This window comes from Lates calcarifer, linkage group LG1 (genome assembly GCF_001640805.2).
Source record: "Lates calcarifer isolate ASB-BC8 linkage group LG1, TLL_Latcal_v3, whole genome shotgun sequence".
NCBI classification, from domain to species: Eukaryota; Metazoa; Chordata; class Actinopteri; family Centropomidae; genus Lates; species Lates calcarifer.
This window is the reverse complement of record NC_066833.1, coordinates 1374277-1394199: the sequence shown is the minus strand read 5'-3', so window position 1 is coordinate 1394199 and position 19923 is coordinate 1374277. Positions and strand designations below refer to the sequence as shown.

The window sequence follows — 19923 nt, the reverse complement described above, 5'->3', positions numbered from 1 at the left end:
AGTGCAATAATTTCAAGCCATAAAAACAATCTAACACTTAAATGATTGCTTATCAATTTATTTCTGTTTGGCATAAAACAAATTTTATTAAAAAATATGTTTATCATAACATAAATTTTACAATAAAGATTCTTGCCCTGCATAATACCGTAGAAGAGTCTAGATGAATACAAACCCAAGATATCTTTGGCTTGCACAGGCTGGTACATTTTGATTTCTTCTCCTTTGCCCTTGCAGTTGACGGCAGACACTCTGAAGTAGTAGTAGATTCCAGGTTTGAGGTGAGAGACCACATACTCACAGGTCTTGACCTGTGGGTTGATGGTCACCCATTCCTTGTCCTCTGAGTTCATCTGGTCCAAAATATAGTGTGTGATTTCACTGCCGCCATCATACACAGGTTTCTCCCATCCAAGGGTGATGGAAGTTTTTGTGGAGTCGACCACACGCAGCTTGGACGGCTCACCAGGCAGATCTGGAGAAGAAAGGACATGAATGCTCAGCAGTTCCATGTAAAGATCTTAACAATAAAGAAATCTTAAGAGGACATTCTAACAAGGCTGTCATGGTGATGTTATATGCAAATTAAAGGCATACCAATGGGGTCATAGGCCTTGTAGAGGTCAGAGGCCTCAGAGTAGTTCCCTGCTCCAGCCTTGTTGACAGCACAAACTCTATACTGGTACTCATTGTTTTCCACCAGGTTGGTAACTTTCTGCCTAGTGTCTCTGATGGTGCCCTTCACCACCTGGAAAAAAGTGCACTTTATGACGCTTACACATACCAGATCTTAGGTTGGCTTATTACATGCTTAAAACAAAGTCTCTAAAGATAGGTCAGCTAACAAACCTTGAACCACTGCAGACTCTTCTTCTCCCTCTTCTCCAAGTAATAGCCGTCAATGTCACTTCCTCCATCCAGTGCTGGTCTTTCCCAGATCACTGTCATGGTAGACTTGGTGATCATGGTCACTTTAGGCTTGGATGGTTCGCTAGGAGGAACTGTATGAAGTAAAAATGATCAGGTTAGATGAAATGAACTACTTTTCCATTGTTTAAAAAAATCTTTAGAATTTTCTATATATACTCAAAGTTTAATTGTTCATCAGACCTAATAATCAACTCTGGGTTGAACAGCAGTTGGAATGGTGACGAGTTTATTCTGTTTGCTTACCAAATGCGTTCTTTGCAACTACAGGCTGAGACTCCAGTGGGTCTCCAATGCCGTATTTGTTGACTCCACGGACTCTGAAGATGTACTCATTGCCCTGGATAAGTCTGGGCACATTAACGATGCAGTCGACCAGTTTCTCAGAGACAATGGACCACATGACCCTACTGGTCTCCCTCTTCTCCACAATGTAATGAGTTACCATAGCACCACCCTCATCGGCAGGCGGTGACCACATGATGGTTATGTTGTCAGCTGTTACCTTCTTAAACTGAATATCTCCAGCAGGGGGGCCTGGCTTGTCTGGATAAGGGAGGCATTATGATTAATTTCATGCAAGGCAAAATTACTCACATAAATACAGTTTTAAAATAATATTTGAATACCTTGAATGAGCAGCCTGACAAGGCCACATGTAGATCCCAGGGAGTTCTTCACCTTGACCTCATAGGTACCAGAATTCAAACGAGTGGTTTCCTTCAGGAACAAACTGGTGGACTCAAATGTGTGTTTGAAAGAGAGCTGGGCAGTGGGCTCAAGCTCCTTGCCATCCTTAAACCACTCAATAGTGGGAGCAGGTTTGGCTGTGACATTAAACTTCAGCTCTACATTAGAGCCAGCCCTGTATTTAACCTCACTGAGGTACTCCTGAGGTATTTCAATCTCTGGGGCACCTGGATGATAAATGAAAAAACAGACAGGTGAGTTCAAGTTCTGATGGGTATCATACACGAGTGTATGATACCAAGTTCTGATGGGTATCATACACGAGTGTAGAAAAACTTGAGAGTATAGCAAAGATTATTGTTTAAAAACAGAAAAAAGTTCATGTCCAAAATGTGATATCTGGGGACTGTATTTGATGTGAATCACAGAGATGATTGTCAAGTGCGGACAACAGAGAGTGCACCTGCTGCGGAAGCTAAACTCTTTTAGAGTTTGTAATGTTATTTTAACCATTCTTTATCAGTCTTTTATTGAAAGTCTTTTAACCTTTTTTTATCTGTTGGTTTGGAGAGCTTTCGTGAAAGACAGAAACAGTCTCCACAGTGCTGTAAAAGTCTACTCCATTGGAGTCCTGCAGAGAGACTTGTGCTCTCTCTGGGAGAAACATGTTGCCCAGAAAACATAAGGAAATTTTAGACAATCCGATCATATCCTCTCTACCACAACAAATTGCTATTCTCATTCTTTAATTCCTTCTGCTATCAGGCTGCTTAACATCGACTGCAGTAATTTTAAATTTTTTCTTTTCAGTGAGTGTCCTTTTAAATGATGCCCATATTTATTTATTTCTTATCTATTTCCTATTTTGGATTTCTTTCTTGTGCAATATATTTTATATCTATACTGTGGATGTAGCCCACTTGCATGACCCTTGTGTGAGTCAGTACGCATTGGGTCCTCACAAGGTGTCAGTGTCCTTTACTGATTGTCTCTGACACAGCCCACTATGTCTGTTTGTGTGTCTGTGTTTTTGTTTCTTGTGGTTTGAGCAGACTGCAACACTGAAGTGCCCTATGGGATAAAATACAGCTGTCTGAATCTGAATCTGAATCCAGTTTCACAAAGAGCATGTCTAGAGGACAGGCCACAGAGTGGAATAATAAGTGTTCATTCTCCGAGGAGAATGATTGTACTACATTTCATTGCAATCTACAGCTGAATAAAATATTCAAAAACACAGAAGAGACCTACCATAGGTATCCACACATGTAGCTGGTCCAGCGGTCATGGATGGGTTGCTCACTGAGCCAACGGCATTCTTGGCCATGACTCTGAACTCGTATGTCTCATCCTGGGTCAAGCCAGTGACAGTGAAGCGGGTGTCTGTGACATTGGTGAGATTACACTTGGACCACTTGGTACTAACACCTTCTCTCTTCTCAATGATGTAGCCAGTGATTGGGGATCCACCATCGTAGTTGGGTTTCTGCCAGACCAGGCTAATGGAGTTCTTGGTTATGTCATTGATGCGCAAGTTGATGGGTGGCTCTGCAGGAGGAGACAATGAGAGTTTATTATTAGACAACTGTGATGGTAAACTGAAATTTCCTTGATAATTATAGAGTGTTTAACATTCCACTCACCACAAGCATCAATAGCCAGCACTGCATCAGAGGCCTTGCTGAAGGCACTGATTCCAGCAGCGTTCTCTGCTGCCACCTTGAACTCATAAATAAGTCCAGCGTTGATGTTGGTAACCTTGAAGTGTGTAGCACGGATCACCATTCTGTTAACTCTCTGCCAAAGGATGCTGTTCCTGTCCTTCATCTGGAGATGGTAGCCATACACGTGGCTGCCACCATCTGACTTGGGCTCTTTCCAGGCTACAGTGATGCTCTCCCTAGTTACAGCAGTGATCTCTGGGGTCGATGGAGCCTCAGGAATAGCTGGCAGGTAAGAAGCAGAGGTGGAGGGTTTAAATATGTACTGTAAAACACAGTTGAAAAAGTAATAAACGTGAAGATAAAAGAGGCAAACAAAACAAAAACTGCTTACTGTAAGGAAGGCTGACAGTGACAGCTGGTGAGTCAAGGTGCTCGCTGATTCCATATCTGTTCTCAGCCCTGATTCTGAACTGGTACTCCAGGCCAGTGGTCAGCTTCATGATCTTCATGGTGCAGCGGGCCACAGCAGAAGAGACATCCATCCAGTTGGCTGTGGTTGTCTCTCTCTTTTGAATGATGTAGTTGGTGATGGGGCTGCCACCATCATATGCCGGTGGGAGCCACTTCAGGCTGACGCTGTCCTCTGTGACGTCAAACAGCTCCACAGGTCCAAGTGGGGCACTAGGACGGTCTAGAACCACAATGTTTACAAAGGACTTGGTAGTTCCACTGGAGTTGGAGGCAGTGATATCATAGCGTCCTGAGTCTCCAGCTATGCTCTCGCGTAAAGTGATCTTGATGCTGTCAGGGGTGACTTCAGAGTTGAACCTCATTGTTGACTTGAGCAGCACATTATCCTTGGACAGGCTGACTTTAGGCAAAGGACGGCCTGACAGTGGGATCTCACATTTGAGGGTGGAGCCAGCTCTAACATACACGGTGTTGTGAGGGAAATCCTTCATGTTGATTTCAGGAGATTCTGGAGCAAAATCATAACATAGAATTTAGTCATTAAGTTCAGTAATATTGTTTATTTCAGTAAGTCCTGGTTATATAAAATAACTACAGGTTATACATATTGGCTTATTCTGTCGTTTGCATTTCCACTTTGCCACTAATCTGTTCAATCTGGTCAGTCAGATCAGTCTGTAACTTACCAAGCTGGTCTTTGACCACCACAGGTGTGACCATTTCCTTGGCATCACTGAATCCAGCGTGGTTCTCAGCTCTGACCCTGAAGAAGTACTCAGCATTCTCCCTCAGACCAGACACTGTGAGGTGGATGGACTTGGTTACACCACACTTAACCCACTTCTCTTGGCCTTTCTCCAGAGCTTCCACCAGGTAGCCAGTGACTCTGCTGCCTCCATCATGTTCTGGTTTGGCCCAGGCCAGGGAGACACTCTCCTTGGTCACATCAGTCACACCCAGCTTTCGGTGGGGGGCTTGGTTTTTCTAGAGAAAGGGGATGTAATGTGTTTAATTGAAACAATCTGGTATTATCTTTTGGAATATAGAAAAGAACTATAATGTTACCAATTTAAAATTCAGTACCTGAGATCTTGGTTCCCTCTTTGGTCTCAGCAGGAACACCAACACCGTACTCATTCTCGCCTGTCACTCTGAAGTAGTAAACTCCTCCCTCCTGCAGGTCTGTCACCTTGTATGTCAATCTGTGGCATGTGTCCGTCAACCTCGTCCAGCCTTTCTTGCTGGCCTCACGGAAATCAACAAGGTAGTTCTTGACTGGTCCTCCTCCCTCATTCTCAGGAGTGTCCCAGGTTACAATAGCAGAGGTCTTGGTCACATCCTTGACTTCTATGTTTGAAGGAGGTCCGGGGGAGTCCAGGACCCTGACACTGAGTGTCAAGGAGGCGGTTCCAGCTACACTGGACAGAGTGACGGTATATTTGCCAGAATCGTTGCGAGTTGCTTTCTCTAAGGTGATGGAGGTGAAGGTGTCTGTGGTATCAATGACAGCACGGACTCTAAGGTCGACATCAGGTTTAGTCCATGAAACACTAGGGATGGGTTTGCCCCTGAAGGGCACTGTCATGGTGAATGAGCTTCCATCCTTCACAATAAGTGTCTTTCTCATCTCATTGCTGATATCAAAGACTGGCTCCTCCTCTCTTTCTTTGGCAACCTGTTTATCTGACTCAGGACTGGGCTCACTGACTCCAATTTTGTTAATGGACTTGACAACGAACACATATTCAGCACCAGGAGTCAGTCCCACCACTGTAAACTCTGTGTTCTTGGTGTTATGGACTCCAATAATCCATTCATCATCTAAAGTCTTCCTGTATTCAACCCTGTAACCAGTCACAGGTGCTCCACCATCAAACAGTGGCTTATTCCATGACAGTGTGACTGTGGTCTTTGTAGAGTCAATGATCTTAGGCTTAGCAGGAGGTGAAGGCAGGAACTGTGGGTCCTCGGCCTTGGTGAGTGGGCAAGGGCTGCTAGGAGCACTGAGGCCAGCAGCATTCTCTGCAAACACTCTGAACTCATACTCAGCACCCTCGCGCAGATGTGAGGCTTTGACTCTAAGGTCATAAACAGGTTTCTTGTTAACACGGCACCAACGAAGACCAGTCTTCTCTCGCTTTTCAATGACATAGCCAGAGATACTGCTGCCACCATCGGAAACGGGTCTTTCCCAACAGATGGTCATGGCCTCACTAGTGACTGAGGTGACCTGAACATTAGTGGGAGCTGCAGGCACAGTAAATGGATCCATGGCCTTTACTGGCTCACTCTCCAGGGCCTCACCATCCCCATATTTGTTGACTCCCCTGACTCTGAAAATGTACTCATTTCCTTTGAGCAGCTTGGTCACTTTGCAGGTGGTTGCTTTCATGTCTCCATAGACAAGTGTCCAGGCAAGGCGACTCGTCTCACGTTTCTCCACAATGTAGTGCATAATTTCAGCACCACCATTCTCCTGAGGAGGTCCCCATGTAATGGTGCATTTCTCTGCTGTGAGCCCAGACACTGCCAAGGGTCCTGAAGCAGGTCCAGGTCTATCCAGAACCTTGCAGTTGATAGCCACGGACCTGGTTCCTGCCACATTGTGCAGGGTCAGGACATACTGGCCAGAGTCTCTCCTGATAGCATCTCTGACAATCAGGGTGGTTGTGAAGTTGGTGGAGGTGATTTCACACCTGGCCTTGGCCTCAATCTCCTTTCCATCCTTAGACCATGACACAACTGGGAGAGGACGGCCTGTGATTTCAGCATCAATTCTAATAATCTCCCCAGCCTTAATGACAACCAGCTGTCTGAACTTGTCTTCCAGAATAATGGTGGGAGGGTCTACATCATCCTTGACTGTGACAGGACCAGTGCTCTCTGAAGGAACACTCAACTGCTCTGCAGAATTCTTAGCAATGACACGGAAGTCATATTGAACATCTTCTGTGAGGCCTGTGACGTCGTAGAATGTGTCCTGCAGGTTGGTGAAGTTGCATTTCAGCCAGCGGCCGTTGGGGACTTCTTTACGCTCAACAATGTAGCCTGTAATCTTTGCTCCACCATAAACCTCTGGCTTCTCCCAGAAGAGAGAAACTGAGGTTCTGGTAATGTTGGTGACTCTAAGACTGTGTGGAGGTTCACATGGATCTCTGGCTGCCACAGGGTCACTGGTCTTAGAGCATGGACCAATGCCAGCAATATTCTCAGCATAGACTCTGAACTGATACAGCAGGCCTTCTTCAATGCCTGTCATCTTAAACTGGTTCTCAGCCAGCAATCCTCTGTTGACCTTGGTCCACAGAATGCTACTTTGTTCTTTGCATTCAATGTGATAACCAATAACAGGGCTTCCCCCATCACTGGCAGGTCTGCCCCATTCTACGAGCATACCAATCTTGGTGGCATGGGCAACATGGACATTTGTTGGAGGGCCAGGAGGTTCAAAGGGATACTGAGCAACAACAGGGGCAGAGTCAATAGCATGACTCTTGCCGTAACGGTTCTCGGCTGCAATTCGGAACTGGTACTCTGTACCCTGATTGAGACGAGACACCTTAATTGATGTTCTGGCCACTGTGGCTGAGACAATCTGCCATGTGGTTGTGGTAGTGTCTCTCTTCTCCACCACATAGTTGTTAATCTGGCACCCACCATCATAGGTTGGAGCATCCCAAGACAGACAGATGAAGTCAGCGCTCACCTCATCCACCTTAATGTTGCTGGGTGGGCCAGGTTTGTCCAGGATAATAACAGAGATCTCTGCTGTACTGGTGCCAATTGAGTTAGTCAAAGTAATCTCATACTTTCCTACATCGTCCTTGGTTGCATCCTTGATGAGAATCTTGGATGAGGTTTTGGAGTTAAGAACATTGACTCTGGTTGTCTGCTTAAGCACATGGCCGTCCTTCTTCCACGACACCTCTGGTTGAGGTCTACCTTTGAAGGGAACATCAATCTTCAAGTCATCTCCTGCTTTTACGCTGTATGTGTTGAACAGCAGGTTGATGATGGGCGCTAGAGTGATGTCCTTCACCACCACAGGGGCAGCCAGGGGTTTAGCATCACTCTTGCCCTTATCATTTACAGCGGTCACCCTGAAGGAGTATTCTTCTCCAGTTGAAAGTCCATCAATAGTAGCTTCCAGTGCTTTGACTTCACTGCACACAGTCCATTTGTCATCTCCCTTGGGCTGCATCTCCACAATATAGTTTGTAATCTTGCTGCCTCCATCGTGATCAGGTTTCTCCCATGAAAGGGTGACAGTATGACGAGTCACGTCAACCAGGACAACCTTACCAGGAGGCAAAGGAGCCTCAGAGACTTTCACTTGATCTGTGGAGGCAGGGAGACCCACTCCAAGCTCATTCACAGCCAATACACGGAAATAGTATTGGCCACCCTCCTGTAGGTCAGAAATAATGTACGAGTTCCTCACACAGTTGGTGCAAACACTGGTGAAAGCCATTCTCTTTTGCTCTCTCTTCTCCACAATATAGTGTGATATCTTAGCCCCACCATCAATTAGAGGAGGCTCCCAGGAGATAGAGACAGAATTTCTCTTGACATCCTTAACCTCAAGGTTGGTAGGAGCACTGGGGGAGTCCAGGACTCTAACATTGATGAAGGCTGACTTAGAACCACTGAGGTTCTCAAGGGTCAGGACATATTTTCCAGTGTCAAATCTGTCAACATTCTCAATCACCAGCATTGTGTAAGAACTTGTCACTTCAATCTGGGCACGCTCATTCAGTGTGCCATCAGCCTTGGACCATCTGACCTCAGGCTCAGGCTTTCCTCTGATTGTCACAAACAGACGGAGGGTGGCAGTGGCACGCACATTGACCATCTTCCTTAGGTCAGCATCTAATTCAATTTCAGGAGCCTCCAGCTTCTCTGCAGCGATTACAGACCCAGGTAGGTCCACATGTTCTCCTACGCCCTCACAGTTAACAGCACAGATGCGGAAGTTGTACTCTGCATTCTCCTTCAGTTGCTTTACAGTGTAGTGAGTAGCCTGGACACCTGTGTATGGTGTGCAAATGACCCACTCATCATCTGCTGCCTCCTTCATTTCAACAACATATCCGGTAATCTGTGCTCCACCATCATAGATAGGCCTGGACCAGGACAGGGAGACTGTGGTGCTTGAATGGTCTGTGACTTTTGGGTTATTTGGAGGGCCTGGTGGATAAGTGGCATCACAGGCCTTGATGTATTGAGTTGGTGCACTAGGTTTTCCCACACCAGCAGCATTTTCAGCTGAGACCCTGAATTCATAGGAGTGACCCTCTGTGAGGCCAGTGCATCTGAATCTCAGATCATTCAGCCTCTTCTTGTTGCACTTGGTCCATCTGATGCCATCCTTATCACGTTTTTCAAGGATATATCCATCAATCTCGGCCCCTCCATTATCCTCTGGCCTCTCCCAGGTAAGCACTATAGAGTCCTTAGTGATAGCACTGGCCTCTGGGGTTGAGGGGGCACTGGGAGTGGTGAAGGGGTTACGAGCAACAACAGGCTCAGATTCCAAAGGCTCACCAACACCATATTTATTCACAGCAGTGACCCTGAAGATGTACTCATTGCCAGGCAGCAGTTTTGTGATTTTGTAGCTAATGGCCTGGATCTTGGGCTCAACCATGGTCCACGACAAACGACTGGTTTCTCTCTTCTCAATGATGTAGTGAGAGATGCTGGCTCCACCATCATGTGAGGGGTGGTTCCAGTGAAGATAACATTTCTCAGCTGTGACCCCTTTGACTTCTAGCGGGCCATCTGGAGGACCAGGTCTATCAAGAACTTTGACATTAACTGGGACTATCTTAACTCCTCCCACATTCACAAGCTTGAGAGCAAAGTGGCCACCATCAACTCTAATGCAATCCTTGACTGTCAGGATGGTATGTGTGAGTGTGGTCTTGACCTCCATTCTTGGTGTGGTTTTGTCAATCTCCTTTCCATCCTTTAACCAAATGACCTCAGGCAGAGGCTTGCCAGTGTAGTCAGCATCAATGACGAATGTTTCACCAGCGTGAACAACAGTCAGATCCTTGAATTTAGAATCCATGGTAGCTCCAGGAGCCTCAATTTCATCTTTGGCAGTAATTTCTCCTGTGCCCTGAGAGGGACGGCTGAAAATGCCAGCAGCATTCTTGGCAATGACTCTGAACTCGTACACACAGTCCTCGGTCAGGGCAGTGAGTGTGTACTGGGTATCAATGATGTTGGTGAAGCTGGCCTTCATCCAGCGGGTATCTGGGTGCTTCTTTCTTTCAATAATATAGCCAGTAATTGCACTGCCTCCATCATACTGAGGCCTAGTCCACTGGAGTGTCACATGGTTTCTAGTGATTTCAATAGCCTCAGGAGTGCCAGGAGGATCACAAGGATCCCTGGCAACTGTGCTCTCAGAGACCTTGCTAGATGGGCTGATTCCAGCAATGTTCTCAGCATAAACTCTGAATTCATACTCAATACCTTCTTCCAGCTCTGTAGTCTTGAAACGTGTGTCTGGGATTAAAAGCTTGTTGAGTTTAGTCCACAAGAGGCTGTTCTTCTCCTTTCGCTCGAGATGGTAGCCCAGGATGGGGCTGCCTCCATTGTTGGTGGGAGGTTTCCACTCAACAACCATGTTATCTTTTGTTGTAGCAGAAATAATTGGTGTTCCTGGGGCAGAGGGCTCACTGAATGGATACTGAGCAATAACAGCAGGAGAAACAATGGCAGAACTCTTTCCATATCTATTCTCAGCGGACACTCTGAATTGATACTCAACTCCAGTCTTCAAATTGGTGACTTTGATGGTTGTCCTGGCAATCGTAGCAGACACAATCTGCCATGCTGTTGTGGTGGTGTCTCTCTTCTCCACAATGTAGTTGTTGATCTGACAGCCTCCAGTATACTCTGGTGGCTCCCAGGAGAGAGTGACATAGTTAGAGCTCACCTCCTCAATCTTCACTGGGCCTGTTGGTGGACCAGGCTTATCAAGAATAATAACAGTAATCTCCTCTGTAGCTGTTCCAACGCTGCTGGTGGCTGTGATGGTGTATTTACCAGAGTCTTCCTTATTTGCATCCTTAATGCACAGCTTAGTAGATGATTTCGTGCTAGATACATTTAGCCTGGTGGTCTCCTTAAGAGCTTGTCCATCCTTTTTCCATTCAACCTTAGGGACAGGGCGTCCAATCACTGGAATCTCAATCTTCAGATCCTCACCCTGCTGTAAACTGTAAGTGGTGAATGTCATCTTAAATCTGGGCTCGATAGTAACATCCTTAGCAGTGACTGGTGCAGCGAGAGGCCTGGGATCACTCTTGCCCTTCTCATTGAAAGCTGACACTCTAAACAAGTACTCATGTCCTGCGCTAAGGCCTGTGACAGTGCCCTCACAGGTTTTAGTTGTAGCAGCCACCACCCATTCCTCTGAGCCCACAGGCTGCATCTCAATGTAGTAGCCCATGATCCTGCTGCCTCCATCATGGACTGGCTTCTCCCAGGAGAATGAGGCTGTGGTTTTGGTCACTTCAGTCAAAGTGACTTTACCCACAGACAGAGGAGGCTCAGATGTCCTAACGGCATCCTCTGTCTCAGCTGCTAGTCCCATGCCAAACTCGTTCTCAGCTAAGACTCTGAAATAGTAGATAGTTCCTTCAGTGAGGCCAGTGATGCGGTAGCTTGTCTTTGTGCACTTATTATCCACATTGGAATAAACCTTCCTGGTGGACTCCCGCTTTTCAACCAGGTAATTCTTGATTCTTGCACCACCATCAATAAGAGGAGGCTCCCAAGTCAGAGTAACACTTTCTCTCTTTATGTCTTTTACCATTAGATTCAGAGGGGCCCCTGGAGTGTCCAGAACTTTAACAGAGACAAAAGCTGATTTGGTGCCGGCGCTATTTTCCAAGTTGAGGATGTATTTTCCAGCATCATATCTGTCACAGATGTCAATGGAAAGTTGTGTGTAATCTTCCCCAGTCTCTATTTGAACCTTACTGGGCAGCACTCCATCCTCCTTAGCCCAGCTGATCTCAGGAGCAGGACGGCCCTTAAATGGAATACAGATTCTCATTGAGCCACCTGCACGGACAACAATTCCCTTCCTAAGCTCTGAATCCAGAACCATCTCTGGGGGATGAATCTTATCCACAGGCTTCACAACTCCCAGGATCTCGGTGGGCTCACCAACACCCAGCTTATTGATGGCACAGATGCGCACCTTGTATTCCTGGTGCTCTGTCAACTTAGTGATAGTAAACTTGGTAGCTTTAACTCCAAAGGGTGGGGTGCATATGGTCCACTCCTCCTCATCAGCCTTGGTAATTTCCACAGCATATCCTTGAATCTCACAACCACCGTCATAGATAGGCCTATGCCAGGCCACAGTGACGGTGTCTTTTGTTGTGTCGACCACATGGACATTGGTGGGACAGCCAGGTTCAAAGGTAGGGTCACAGGCTTTGAGGTAGAGTGTGGATGGGCTTGGCTGACCCACTCCAGCTGCATTCTCAGCAGATACCCTGAATTCATATTCATGGTCCTCAGTTAGTCCTGTTACTCTGAAACGCAAGTCTGTAACCCTGCGTTTGTTGCACTTGGTCCACCTCACTCCAGCTCTGTCTCTCTTCTCAACAATGTAACCAACAATCTCACTGCCTCCCGTTGTCTCGGGGCGGTTCCAGCAGACAGTCATAGAATCCCTGGTAATGTTAGTGATCTCAAGGTCTCGGGCTGGGCCAGGAGGAACAAATGGATTTCTCATGATAACTGGCGCTGACTCAAGAGGCTCGCCCACACCATACTTGTTGACAGCCATGACTCTGAAGATATATTCATTGCCCTTCAACAGTTTGGTAACCTTGAACATGGTGGCACCGCAGTCACTAGAGACCACAGTCCATGCCAGGCGGCTGGTTTCTCGCTTCTGAATGATGTAGTGAGAAATGCTTGCTCCTCCATCGTGTCTGGGTGGCAGCCATGACAGTGAGCACTTCTCCTCAGTGACATTGCTGACAGTAAGAGGTCCCTCTGAGGGGCCTGGTCTGTCCAGTACCTTCACACTGAATGGGACAGTCTTAGTTCCAGCCACATTAGTCAGAACCAGCGTGTACTGTCCACCATCCACTCTAATGGCATCTTTCACAACTAGCAAAGCCTTAAAATCGGTGTTTTTGATCTCAGCCCTTGCTGTGTTTTCAACCTCAACGTCTCCCTTGAACCACTGAGCTGTGGGGATGGGTTTTCCTTCCACACTGGCCTCCAGCCTGAAAGTCTCTCCAGCGCTGATAACAAGAGCCTGATTGTACATAGGATCTGTCTCACACTTTGGTGGATCAACTTCATCCTTGGCTGTGATAGATCCTGTGCATTCAGATGGTTTGCTGACAGCACCAGCTGCATTCTTTGCTATTACTCTGAAGTCATATTTACTGTCTTCTGTCAGGCCTGTGACTGTGAATTCCTGTTCAATGATGTTTGCAAAGCTAGCCTTCATCCATTTTCCTTCAGGAAGGTCACGTTTCTCTACTACATAGCCAGTAACTAAGCTACCACCATCATACTCTGGAGGGGTCCACCTAAGCTTCACTGAGTGCCTGGTCACAATAACAGCTTCAGGGCGGCCGGGGGGATCACATGGGTCACGAGCTACATAAACCTCAGAGACTTTGCTGCATTTTCCAATACCAACTATATTCTCAGCATAGACTCTATACTCATACTCAATGCCTTCCTCAAGAGGAGTAGATTTAAACCTGCAGTCTTGGATGAGCATTTTGTTGATCTTGGTCCAGAGGATACTGTTCTTCTCTTTCCTCTCCAGATGGTAGCCCAAGATGGCACTGCCTCCATCAGATGGGGGTTTGTGCCACTCAACCACCATAAAGTCTTTGGTATATGAGGACACAAATGGTGTTCCTGGTGGGCCAGGCTCCTGGAATGGATACTGTGCCAAAACAGGTTCTGAATCAATTGCATAACTCTTGCCATATCTATTCTCAGCACAGATTCTGAACTGGTATTCAGCGCCTGTTTTCAGATTGGCCACTTTTAGTGTGGTCCTGGCCACAGTGGCGGATACAACCACCCAGTTGGTTGTGGTTGTGTCTCTCTTCTCCACCACATAGTTGGAAATTGGGCAGCCACCTGTGTATGTAGGAGGTTCCCAGCTAAGAGTGATACTCTCAGCACTAATGTCTTCCAACTTGACGGGGCCTGTTGGTGGGCCTGGTTTGTCCAGGGTGATCACCTCAATAGTGGCATCCTTGGAGCCCAGGGCATTGGAGATATTGATGCTGTATAAGCCTCCATCCTCTCTGGTGGCATCCTTTATAGTGAGGGTAGTGTGATGTGCTGAGTCAGTGACGTTAACTCTGGTGGTCTGCTTAAGACCAGCACCATCCTTGGTCCAGGTGATGGTTGGCTTTGGATGACCAGCAACTGGGACTTCTATCTTGAGGTCATATCCCACTTGGACACTGTAGGTGCTTGCTTTGGGTCTAACAGAGGGCTCAATCACAAGGTCTTTTGCTACAACTGAGTGAGCCAGTTGTCTGGGATCACTTTTGCCCTTGTCATTTACAGCTACAACTCTGAAATTATACTCTTCTCCCTTGAGTAGGTTTGTCACTACAGTCTCCAGTGCTTTCACACTAGCACACACAGACCAAGCCTCGCTGTCCTTAGGTGCCAGTTCCACGTCATAGTGACTGATCCTACTGCCGCCATCATGTTGAGGCTTCTCCCAGGTGAGAGTTACAGTGCTATGAGTAACATCAACAACACTAACTTTACCAGGTGGCTGAGGCTTCTCAGATATCTTAATTGGTTCTACAGTTTTAGCGGGGAGACCCACACCATATTCATTCTCAGCCAGGACTCTGAAGAAGAAAATTCCACCCTCTGGAAGAGGCTCAACTTTCCATGACATCCTATTGCAGGTGGTGACAGGAGAATAAACTTTCCTGGTGCTCTCACGCTTCTCAACAATATAATGCTTAATCTTTGAGCCACCATCCAAAAGTGGAGGCTCCCATGTGAGAGAGACAGAGTTTTTGGTAATCTCTTTCACAATTAAGTTAGTTGGTGGACTTGGTGAGTCCAGGACTCTGACACTGATGAAGACTGACTTTACTCCACTGGCATTCTCTGCAGTCAAGGTGTACTTGCCACTGTCAAATCTGTCAACATTCTCGATGACAAGTGAAGCATAACTGCCTGTATTGTCAATCTGGGCAGTCTCCTTGATCTCACCATCAGCCTTACCCCATTTCACCTCTGGAGCTGGACGACCTCTCACAGGTACAAACAGCCTGAGAGTGCTTGCTGACCTAATGTTGATCATCTTTCTCATGTCAGCATCCAGGTCAAGATCAGGAGCCTCAAGCTTCTCCTCCATAAGAATTTTTCCTGGAACGTCAGCATGCTCACCAACACCAACTTTGTTGATGGCACACACTCTGAACTGGTACTCATGCTTCTCCAGAAGCTTTTTGACTGTAAAGCTAGTATCTGTGATTCCAGTGGGAGGAGTGCACATAAACCACTCATCAGATGCCCCGTTGCAGGCCTCAACAATGTAAGCTTGAATCTCACAGCCGCCATCATAGATGGGTTTGCCCCATGTCAGGGAAACGGTGGATCGAGACGTGTCGACCACCTTGGGGTTGTTTGGTGGGCCAGGTTTGAAGATAGGATCCAATGCTTTGTAGTACATTGTTGGTGCACTAGGTGTTCCAACACCGGCAGCATTCTCAGCAGCAACTCTAAATTCATAGCTGTGGTTTTCTAGGAGCCCTGTCACTCTGAAACGCAGCTCACTCACTGTGCGTTTGTTGCACCTGGTCCATCTCACACCGTCCTTGTCACGTTTCTCAACAATGTATCCCTGGATGGGGCTACCACCATCATTAGTTGGTCTCTCCCAGGTCACAACCATGGAGTCTTTGGTGATTGTGGACACTTCTACCTCTGTTGGTGGGTTGGGAGTGACAAATGGATTTCTGGCAATCATTGCCTCAGATTCCAGAGGCTCACCAACTCCATATTTGTTAACTGGAATCACTCTGAAGATGTACTCGTTACCGGGAAGAAGTTTGGTGATCTTCAGGTTCAGTGTCTGAACCTTTGGTTCAACTACAGTCCAAACCAATCTGCTGGTTTCCCTCCTCTCAACAATGTAATGAGAAACATCGCTACCTCCATCTTGCAAGGGAGGTTTCCAGGAAATGGAGCATTTCTCACTGGTGACCCCATAGATTGAGATAGGACCCTCAGGAGGACCTGGTCTGTCCAGGACCTTGACATTAATGTTAACAGTTTTCTCCCCTCCAACATTCTTTACCAGCAAAGTGTACTGGCCTCCATCGACACGGATGGCTTCTTTTACAATTAGACAAGCTGTAAAGTCTGTGTTCTTCAGCTCTAAGCGAGCTGCTTCGGTAATCTCTTGACCCTCCTTCAGCCAGTGCACTGTGGGCACAGGCTTACCCAAGATAGCAGCCTCAAGCCTGAATGTCTCCCCAGCATTTACCACCACGGCCTGGGAGTACTTTGAATCCAAGTCAATCTTGGGTGGATCCACCTCATCTTTGGCAGTGATGGCCCCAGTAGAATCAGATGGCTGACTGAGGACACCTGCTGCATTCCTAGCAATAACACGGAATTCATAAATCTGATTTTCAATAAGTTCAGTAGCAACAAATTCGGTCTCAATAATGTTGGTGAAACTGGCCTTCATCCAGCGGCCAGATGCCTCCTTCTTCTCAACTATATAGCCTGTGATCTTGATACCGGCATCATACTCAGGTTTGGTCCATCTGAGTGTCACTTGATTTCTTGTCACAATAACAGCCTCTGGTTTTCCTGGTCTGTCACAAGGGTCTCTTGCCACTTGCATTTCGCTCAGTTTGCTGGCTTTGCTGAGGCCGACAATGTTCTCAGCGTAAACTCTGAACTCATAATCAATACCCTCCTCAAGACCAAGAACCTTGAATCTGGTCTCTGGGATTAGTTGTTTATTCTGTTTCACCCACAGTATACTGTTTCTCTCTTTGAGCTCCAAGTGATAGCCCAGAATTTTGCTTCCACCATCATTGCTGGGTTTCTCCCATACAACCACCATGCTTTCCTTGGTGGCTGACTGGACCATCACAGAGCGTGGTTGGCTAGGCACTTCAAATGGATACTGAGCAACAATAGCATCAGAAAGCAGGGCTGAGGACTTGCCATATCTGTTCTCTGCAGCAATCCTAAACTGGTACTCAGATCCAGTCTTCAGACGGGCTGCCTTGATAGTGGTTCTCGCCACTGTAGCTGATACAATTTGCCAGTTAGTGGTAGATGTGTCTCTCTTTTCAACAACGTAATTATTGATGGCACAACCACCATCATACTCTGGTGGATTCCAGGACAGGACCACACTGTCAGCAGTGACCTCATCCAACTTAATTGGGCCAGTTGGAGGACCAGGCTTATCTAGAACAACAACGCTGATGTCTGTGGATGCCTCTCCAGCGGTGTTGGTCAGTTTGATAGTGTACGTGCCCACATCATCTCTGCAAGCCTCCTTAATGACCAGGAGAAGGTTTTTGTCTGTGGCTTCAGCATTAACTCTTGTTGTCTCCTTGAGAGCAACACCGTCTTTAAGCCAAGTTGCTGTGGCCTTGGGACAGGCAACATATGGCACATCTATCTTCAGATCATCTCCTGCAAGCACACTGAATGTGGTAAAAATAAGTTTGAAGGTTGGTGAGATGACAAGGTCTTTTGCCACCACAGGCACATTGAGAGGACGAGGGTCACTAACTCCCTTTTCATTGGTGGCTGAGATACGGAACATGTACTCCTCTCCCTGTGTAAGGCCAGTTACAAGAGCCTCGTTGGTCTTTACCACCATGACCTGGGTCCACTTCTCACTGCCTTTACTTTGCATCTCCACGATATAGCCTGTGATTCTACTGCCACCATCATGGTCAGGCTTTTCCCAAGTTAGTGTGACACTGGTGCCAGTAACTTCACGGAGGGACACTTTACCTGGTGGCAGAGGCTTCTCTGATGCTTTAATTGGTTCAACAGTCTCTATAGGGAGACCAATGCCAAATTCGTTCTCAGCCAAGATTCTAAAGAAGTACATCTTTCCTTCATCCAGGTCTCCAACCTTCCAACTTGACTTGTGGCAGCTTGCACAGACAGTTGAGTACGCCTTCCTGGTCGACTCACGTTTCTCTACAATGTAGTTGCGAACTCTGGAGCCACCATCAATAAGAGGTGCATCCCAAACGAGGGAAACTGAATCTCTAGTAACCTCCTTGACAATCAGATTCTGAGGTGCTCCAGGAGTGTCTAACACCCTGACATTAACAAAGGCTGTCTTGCTTCCTGAGGCATTCTCTACAGTCACCATGTATTTACCAGCATCAAACCTGTCGACATTTTCTACCTGAAGAGTGGTGAATGATGAAGTGATTTCAATGTTAGCTTTATCCAGGGATTCTCCATGCTCTCTTGACCATTTTACTTCAGGTGCTGGTCTGCCCTTTATAGGGACGAAGAGTCTAAGTGTGCCGCAGGCTCTGATGCAGACCACTTTACGCAGCTCTGCTCCAAGTTCAATTTCTGGAGGAAGCAGTCTGTCTTCAGCCTTGGGGGTTCCTGGAACGGCAGCAGGCTCTCCCACTCCCTCACAATTAGTGGCACAGATGTTGATTTTATACTCCTGGTTTTCCTTTAAGCCAGTGATTGTGAAGGAAGTGGCTGTCCATCCCTTCTTGGGAGTGTGAATTGTCCATTCATCCTCCTCAGGCAGGCAGGTCTCCACAATGTAACCAGTGATTTCAGAGCCACCATCATAGACAGGTTTGTTCCAGGCAAGGGTGATGGAAGACTTGGTTGTGTCCAGCACTCTAGGGTTCCCTGGAGGTCCAGGCTGGAAGATGGTATCGATGGCTTTGTAGAATGGACTGGAAGGACTAGGCTGACTTAGACCAGCATTGTTCTCAGCAAAAACTCTGAATTCATACTCATGTCCTGGTGTGAGGCCAGAGGCTTTGAATCGCAGGTCAGTTACAGTTCTCTTGTTGCACTTCACCCAACGAAGGCCAGTCTTGTCCCGTCTCTCAATTATGTATGTGTTTATTCTGCTGCCTCCATCATGTTCAGGACGCTCCCAGCAAACAACCATGGAGTCCTTGGTAATAGTGGTGACTTCAGGCTGCTGTGGTGGATCACTGGGAACATAGGGGTTGGCACAGATGACAGGTTCAGACTCCAGGGGTTCACCCACTCCATACTTGTTAACAGCCATGACTCTAAAGATATACTCATTGCCCTTCAGAAGTTTGGTGACTTTGAATCTATTTGCTTGAAGGTCTGTGGCCACATTTGTCCATGCCAATCTACTGGTCTCGCGCCTCTGAATGATAAAGTATTCAATCTTGGCACCGCCATCGTGTGTTGGATGCAGCCAATTAAGAACACATTTCTCAGCGGTGACGTCAGTTACAGTGAGCGAGTCTGGCGGTCCAGGTCTGTCGAGCACCTTGACATTGAACGTGAACTTAGCAAAACCACCTGGATTGCTGGCAGTCAGAGTAAAAGCACCACCATCTCTCCTCAGGGAATCTTTGTTTATTAGTGTTGTGTGGAAGTCAGATGTCTTTATCTCTAGCTTGGCTGTATCCTCAAGCTCCTTTCCTTCCTTGGTCCATACCAGAGATGGGATTGGCCTGCCAGTCACATTGGCTTCCAGCTTGAATACCTCTCCTGCCATGACAACAACATTGCTACTGTATGATGCATCAACATCAAGCCTGGGCTCTTCAATGTCATCTCTACATGTGATTGCCTCCGATGGCTGGGATGGAGCACTGACAGCACCAGCTGAGTTTTTAGCAAACACACGGAATTCATAAGTTGCATCCTCAGTCAGACCGCTGACTGTGTAGATGGTTTCCAAGATGTTGTTGAAATTGGCTTTGAGCCAACGTCCATTAGGCATTTCTCTCCTCTCCACTGTGTATCCTGTGATGGAAAATCCACCATCTCCCTCTGGTTTGGTCCATGACACTGTCACCTCATGTCTAGTGATATTCAGTGCCACAGGCCTGCCTGGTGGGTCGACTGGGTCCAAAGCATATGTAGGCTCGGAGGGTTTGCTTGGTTTGCTGAGGCC

At 47.0% G+C, this 19923-nt stretch overlaps 1 protein-coding gene across 1 annotated transcript in view; it reads right to left on the bottom strand.

Moving 5' to 3' along the window:
• The window catches only part of LOC108874713 (titin-like), a 203254-nt gene that overhangs the window by 23652 nt on the left and 159679 nt on the right, over positions 1–19923 (bottom strand). The window contains 11 exon segments of the mRNA XM_051073998.1: positions 176–475; positions 598–748; positions 850–1001; positions 1174–1473; positions 1557–1844; positions 2869–3165; positions 3261–3563; positions 3673–4260; positions 4439–4718; positions 4720–4736; positions 4836–19923. Of these exon segments, the coding sequence (XP_050929955.1) occupies positions 176–475; positions 598–748; positions 850–1001; positions 1174–1473; positions 1557–1844; positions 2869–3165; positions 3261–3563; positions 3673–4260; positions 4439–4718; positions 4720–4736; positions 4836–19923 (17764 nt within the window).